The sequence below is a fragment of the Sinocyclocheilus grahami genome, unplaced genomic scaffold, assembly GCF_001515645.1.
Source record: "Sinocyclocheilus grahami isolate Dianchi unplaced genomic scaffold, SAMN03320097.WGS_v1.1 scaffold1852.1, whole genome shotgun sequence".
Classification (NCBI taxonomy): domain Eukaryota; kingdom Metazoa; phylum Chordata; class Actinopteri; order Cypriniformes; family Cyprinidae; genus Sinocyclocheilus; species Sinocyclocheilus grahami.
This window is the reverse complement of record NW_015507031.1, coordinates 112,826-120,273: the sequence shown is the minus strand read 5'-3', so window position 1 is coordinate 120,273 and position 7,448 is coordinate 112,826. Positions and strand designations below refer to the sequence as shown.

At 39.4% G+C, this 7,448-nt stretch overlaps 1 protein-coding gene across 1 annotated transcript in view; it reads right to left on the bottom strand.

The window, feature by feature from the left end:
* Positions 1–2,365: 2,365 nt before the first annotated feature.
* LOC107573028 (NACHT, LRR and PYD domains-containing protein 3-like) overlaps positions 2,366–7,448 on the bottom strand; it is a 33,974-nt gene continuing 28,891 nt past the window's right edge. The window contains exons 9-12 of the mRNA XM_016259463.1: positions 7,286–7,427; positions 5,882–6,055; positions 2,962–3,140; positions 2,366–2,593 (exon numbers count right to left, since the gene is read on the bottom strand). Coding sequence (XP_016114949.1) covers positions 2,592–2,593; positions 2,962–3,140; positions 5,882–6,055; positions 7,286–7,427 — 497 coding nt within the window. The 3' untranslated portion in view covers positions 2,366–2,591. The remainder of the gene's footprint in view (positions 2,594–2,961; positions 3,141–5,881; positions 6,056–7,285; positions 7,428–7,448) is intronic.

The window sequence follows — 7,448 nt, the reverse complement described above, 5'->3', positions numbered from 1 at the left end:
TGTGTCTAATACACTACAGCCACGACAAACTACTCGACTTTCTTGTCAAATGTTGCCATTTTGAATAGAAAATATAATTTAATTGATGTGATTCATGTAATTCGTATTTGAATGCAATGAAACAAGAAACAGAAATTAGCCATTTTCAGCATTTTGTGCATATGATTAAGACCGGATGTGTGCATGTTTTAATATAAAAATAGTATTTGCAATACACTCTTAAAAGTAAAGGTGCTTAAAAGGTTCTTCACAGCGTTGCCATAGAACCATTTTTGGTTCCACAAAGAACCATTCAGTCAAAGGTTCTTTAAAGAACCATCTCTTTCTTACCTTTTTATAATCTGAAGAACCTTCTTTCGCCACAAAGAAGCTTTTGTGAAACAGAAAGGTTCTTCAGATGTTAAAGGTTCTTTATGGAACCATTTAGACAAAAAATGATCTTCTGTGGCATCGTGAAGCACCTCTGTTTTTAAGAGTGCACTTTAAATGCACTGTAAACATTTTTTCTAGGTTGTAAATAAAAATTTTTTTATTGAGTATGTTTTACAAGAAAACACGATTTTAGTTTTTCTACTTAAACATTTCACATTTAATTCAGTGTGACTTGCCATTTCTTTAATTGTGAAATCTTGTAATTTCAGAAAGAACATGGTTTTTATTATTTTACTGTAGTAAGCTTTACAAAAAAATATATATTTTACTTAAATTTGACGTTTAATTCAATGTGCTACTCGCTGATCCTTTGTAGTTAGCCCTGATGTTTGTAAAATTTACCAGCGATTTCTGGGTAAAAAATAAATAAATAAATAAATCTTTGTGCATTACTAAATATTCTAGTTCTTTTACCACTTTTCTTTATTCCATTAAAAGCCTCTTTGGGTCTCGATCAATTTGGGATCATCACAGTTTTATTTGACTACACCACTGATGGTTAAAACATGTTCATGTATTTAAGAAAATAAAAATGAATTGATCGAGGGTGGCCTCGCACCATGACTGTGGCGCCCTTGATTACTGTAAAAATCTTGTGACAACTAGCTCTCCTCTCTGTCTTGTTTCAAAGAGTAAATTATGATTATAACCCCAAGTTAAACACAGAAGACGAAATACTCTGCCCATCTCACATCAACATTAACAGCTCTATTAAGCTCAGAGATGGTTAGGCCTGTTATGGATCACGTTTCAGATTGATTACATCTTTCTCAGCATCCAGTGTTTCTTTGCGCTAAATCCCAATTTGTTCCACTTAAAAGGTCTAAACCAAACTTTTAACTCAAATTGTCATTTTTCAATTGAGCGTTTAGCTACTTTGCTTCCGTTTTTTGGCAGAATGCCAAAATGACACCATTTAAAAATAACTTAACTTTAAAATTAAAGTTGAAATTGGTTAAATTAATTTGATGAGATAAAATAATGGAAAAACATATGTTGCTATGACTTATTAATTACCATTTTTACAGTGCAGAACGCTGAAATTACATTTTGTGGCACACTACCCAGCAAACTCTCGGACGCAGCACTGATTTGTTAAATATGACTGATAACATTTATGTTCATTATATGCTATTTGGTGTTAAGAAAGCATTGTTCATGGCTTGTGATGCTGTAGTGCTTCTGTACCACACACAATCACTATTGTAGTCTACTGTAAAACTGATACATTGGTGAACGTGTTTGGAAACGACTGTTTGGTGACGACGTTTTGAGGGAAATACAATCTGAATAATTTGATGTCAAAATAAGACATTCTGCAGTTTTTATTTTTTGGCAGAATTACATATTGTCACCTCACACATCATTAAAACAATTACGATATAGTAGATGAAAAATAACCCACACTCCTAGCTAACTACTTTTCTCATCCTAAGCGAACAGTTCATCTCATAGTGCCGTTTATATTGAAACTTTTGCCACAACGACAGGTTGTGATTAAACAAACTGAGTTGACCTCACAGATCAAATACCTTTCTTTCCATTTCTCCTTAAATACCCATATAAGCCCTGTGTTTTCACTCTCTCTTGTGAAGTCTTGTTTGTGTCACACTGTATTTCTGAGCTCTCTCTCTGGTTACATGTGTTATGGTTTTGATCTTGTGCCTGGTTTCCTGTATTTCCCTGTTTGTCTGTGTTTGGGACTCTGTTGTTTGGATTGTTTGACCCTTTGCCTGGTATTTAGATTATGATTGTGGATTACTCTTATTAAAGCTGCGTGTGTATCTTCAACCCAAGTCTTGGAGCAGTTCGTAACACAAATACACTTTATTTAATTTTCAAAAGAATGTTTTTTTTATTATTTGATATTATTGTTCAAATCATCCGGGGGTCAGATAGGACATCTTTGTGGCCCGTATGTTTGACACCCCCGATCTACATTGTAGACAATATCTAGTGAATCCAACATGATTCTGCACTCAATTTCATGGCCATTACCTATAAAACAAGACAGTGAAAGACGACACACATGACAGTGTGATGCTGTGTCTTTGTGTCTTCAGGCTCTGTTAATTGTGTGACTGTGACGTCTCTGTAGCGGCTCTTATTCACCATCAGCTGATCCTGAGAGAACTGGACTGACGTCTAAATACTGAGAGTCCTACAATAAAACACACAGACAGTCACATAGGAGTATGAGACATTACTGCTGTCACATCACATCAGCAGATCCATTTCAGAAAAATACACAGTATATTCATATTACAGCCAGAGATATGAATGAACAACTGATCATAGATTAATAACAGTGAATGATCAACAACTTTCTCTTTATCATTTACACCCTGCGACACTGGAAGAGATGAAAATATTCATATATTCATAGATCATCACAGAATTAAACACAGTTTAAAGTACAGAAACTAAAGTGGAGATTATTTATTATCTTATATTCTCCAATTACACACACATGAGGCCTGTTACTAAACTTCGACCATTTTAAAAATATTTAAATAATAATATACTCACAATAGTATATTATCTCCAGTTTATAATGTGGATCATCTTTCAGATCAGAGAGTAACTTCACTCCTGATTTTCCTAGTTTATTTCCAGTCAGATACAGTTGTCTCAGGTGTGAGGGGTTTGATCTCAGAGCTGAAGCCAGAGCAGCACAACCTTCGTCTGTGACGCCACAATCATTCAACCTGTAGAGAACAATGACAGAATGTGAATTGTAGTTGAAGTGTCTGTAGTTTGTTATTTGGCAGTGTGGGCAGGTGCCAAGTCCTGCTGGAAAATGAAATCAGCATCTCCATAAAGCTTGTCAGCAGAAGGAAGCATGAAGTGCTCCACAATTTCTTGGTAAACGTGTGCAGTGACGTTGGTTTTCAGAAAACACAATGGACCAACACTGTAAGATGCCTCTGACGTTGTCTATGGTTCAGGAGTGGCTTAACAAGAGGAATACGACAACTGTAGTCAAATTCCTTGACACATCTGTTTGTGATGCCTTGACCCCAGCCTCTGTCCATTCCTTGTGAATTTCACTCAAATTCTTGAATCGATTTTGCTTGACAATCCTCCTCCATGCCACGCCGAATTGAGGCAGTAATTAAAGCAAAAGGAGCCCCTACCAAGTATTGAGTACATGTACAGTACATGAACATACTTTCCAGAAGGCCAACAATTCACTAAAAATGTTTTTTTTATTGGTCTTATGAAGTATTCTAATTTGTTGAGATAGTGAATTGGTGGGTTTTTGTTAAATTTGAGCCAAAATCATCACAATTAAAAGAACCAAAGGCTTAAACTACTTCAGTCTGTGTGCATTGAATTTATTTAATACACGAATTTCACAGTTTGAGTTGAATTACTGAAATAAATGAACTTTTCCACGACATTCTAATTTATTGAGATGCACCTGTATTGTTTCATAGTGATATGAGGACGGATCTGTCTGGCGAAACAGTCACTTACACCTGTAATTACGGTTTTCCTAAAAAATTAAGATTAAAAATCATAAAAATCCCACAGACTTACATTGACGAAATGTTCAGATGAGTCAAGACTACTCAAACTACAAATGTCACAGTGTCTGGTTGTGGTGCCCTGGACTGGCCACTTGAGGGCGCTCTTCCTGTTTCTTTGTTACATGTTTTGAACTCTGTTTCCCATAGTCCTTTGCCTTGTCGTTCTGTTCTGATCATGATCACCTGTTAGTAATTTACTCATCAATTCATCGCTACGTATACCATGCTCTCACTGTCTGTCTTTGCTGCAGTATTGTTCGAGGTTACATTGTGTTTTCTGTTCCCTGTGTTTTGGATTACCTTTTATCTAGTTTTTGTTCTGTTCTGATTCTTTGTTACTTTAATAAACTACTGCATTTGGATCTACCTTGTTTTCTCCTGGCATTCCGTGACAGAATACTGCAGCCAGTACAAGATCCAGCAGTTTGTTTTGCTTTTGCCTTTTGGTTGGACAATGGACATTCGGATTCCCCCTCCTGCCACAGGGAAGGAGCGAGTGGCTCGACACTGGGCTCTGATGGCTCTGAGGCAGCAGGGAATGGAGGTTGGTGGTTTCACCCAGACCTTTTGGATGTTGGTGGTGGGGCTGAATTATAATGAGGCTGCACTTAAGGACTTCCTTAATGTCTGTCTGGATGATCCTGTGCCCCAGTGGGAGATGGAAGGACTCGAGATCCTAGACTTCTGGGGCTTCGTCAAGTATCTCCATGGTCGAAGTCAGTGGGCAATACCGGGCCAATCAGAACCCGTCCGCAGGGACAGTAGAGCCCACTCCAGAGCCCGCTTCAGTCCGGGAGCTCCCAGAGTCTACTCCAGAGCCCACTCCAGCCCGGGAGCTCACAGAGCTCATTCCAGAGCCCGCTCCAGTCCGGGTGCTCACAGAGCCCACTCCAGAGCCCGCTCCAGTCCGGGAGCTCACAGAGCCCGCTCCAGAGCCCGCTCCAGTCCGGGAGCTCACAGAGCCCACTCCAGAGCCCGCTCCAGTCTGAGCCCACTCCAGAGCCCGCTCCAGTCCGGGAGCTCATTAAGGAACTCACTCCAGTCCGGGAGCTCTCTGGGTCCACTCCAGAGCCCGCTCCAGTCCAGGAGCTCACAGAGTCCACTCCAGAGCCCGCTCCAGTCCGGGAGCCCACAGGGTCCACTCCAGAGCCCGCTCCAGTCCACCACTCCAGAGCCCACAGGGTCCACTCCAGAGCCCGCTCCAGTCCAGGAGCCCACAGAGCACATTAAGGAACTCACTTCAATCGGGGAGCCCTCTGAGTCTGCTACTGAGCCCGCTCCAGTCCGGGAGCTCATAAGGTCCAATTCAGAGCCTGCTCCAGTTCAGGACCTCTCAGAGCTCATTAAGGAAGTCACTCCAGTCCGGGAGCTCACAGGGACCATTGCGGAGCAATCGGCCTGTCCTGTTGCAGCCGTCAAGGCTGGTACTAAACTCTCTCTGCTCTTGTTTGGTTACATGTTTTCTGTTCCCTGTGTTTTGGATTACCTTTTATCTAGTTTTTGTTCTGTTCTGATTCTGTTACTTTAATAAACTACTGCATTTGGATCTACCTTGTTTTCTCCTGGCATTCCGTGACAACAAATGTCAAAATTCAAATGTAAATAAACTGAAAGGCCTTTAGACGCCATTTAGCTGCCATACTATGTACTATTTCTAGACAATTCAAACTCACTTAATCTTCCATTCTATCTAATATTTCGTATCTATCATCTATATGGGGAAGTCGTGGCCTAATGGTTAGAGAGTATGACTTGTAACGCACAGGTCGTGGGTTTGAGTCTCGGTACTGGCAGGGATTGTCATGCCCCATCCATCCATCCATCATTTATTTTACAAGCTTTAGTCTTACAATTTACACTAAAGGACACATCTTACTGAGGACAAACACATGAGACTATCAGAGAGATGATCTTACCAGAGTTTCTCCAGTTTACAGTGACGATCCTCCAGTCCAGCACAGAGACGCTTCACACCCAAATCTCCTATTTTATTTCCAGACAGATTTAGTTCTCTCAGGTGTGAGGGGTTTGATCTCAGAGCTGAAGCCAGAGCAGCACAACCTTCATCTGTGACGCCACAATCACTCAACCTGTAGAGAACAATGACACACTCTTCACTCTCGCAGATCAGATCAGTTTAGCTGTGAATCCATTATTAAAGAGAAAGTACAAATCAATGAGTGATGCATCATTGGACTGAAATTGAAAATGTCAAAGAAAAAAAAAACATGATCATAAATAATTTAAAGCCTCATTCAAAAAAACTAACAACAAAAATTAACCAAAAAAAAGTCTGGATTTTTAACCAAATTGTCTGTCTTATGTAGACATTCATAAAAATCTGTTTAATCACACTATTCCTTACACAGCTGAGCACTATAGTGCTATTTTAATCTGTATTAATATGTATGGAGTACTGGTGTGTGTGTTTCTCCTCCATCACCCAAGGATAGCCAAACCTGAGATCACCTACACTGTGAGATATTATTCATAGTTTATGTAAATTGTGGCAGATAGTACTTACACCTCAATGTATTGCAGTGCTTTACAAAACAGTACATAACATATTCTTTATATGATTCTATCCATTATAAACAGATGCTGCCTTATAGTGTCCTTCCTTGTGTCTATTCCTAAAGCCCCCCCACACCTGCTCCTAATCACACTGAAGCTGCTGATCAGTAAAGCTGTTCTTGAAGCTGCAGGAAGAGAGTCACGCTTTTGAGTTTGCAAACAATATGAGCTGCATGTGGTTGATTCACCAGAACAGCTGATCAACGTGAGGACACCACATACAATTTTAATTATATACATGTTAGACATTTTATTTCCATGTTTTGAATATTTTCTTATGTTTTCTTTAATATAAACACCTCTCTGAACTAATATACAATGGAATAAATGAGAAGAAATGCAGATTTGTACTCGGGTTGGTCGCCTCAAAAGCCCACTGTCCTTACTCTCCCACTTATCTGACTGGTTTCTTTAGTAATTTTGTCTGCTAACAGTCAAACCTTTGCTAACAAGACGGGCTATTAGCACTTAGTGTAAACAGACAATCCATTTAAAGGTTTTGCTAATGCAGAAACCAGTTTAACATGAAAACCACACATGTACAAGAAACAAAGTCACGCAATGTTTTACTTTCTGTATCTCTGTATCTTGATTAACAGTTGTCTCATCCAATCAGTAGTAAGTATTCCATTCACAAACAATACCTAATTTTTACATTTTGTCTGACTTATTGTGTTTTCTGGCTTTTTTGGGTGATTTGTTTTTCACTTCACAGATATTTTACAGTGTGTCATATATAATCTTACCACAGTATTTCCAGTTTACAGCGAGGATCTTGTAGTACATCAGAGAGCAGATTCACTGAATCTCCTAGTTTATTCAGAGACAGATTCAGTTCTCTCAGGTGTGAGGGGTTTGATCTCAGAGCTGAAGCCAGAGCAGCACAACCTTCATCTGTGACGCCACAAT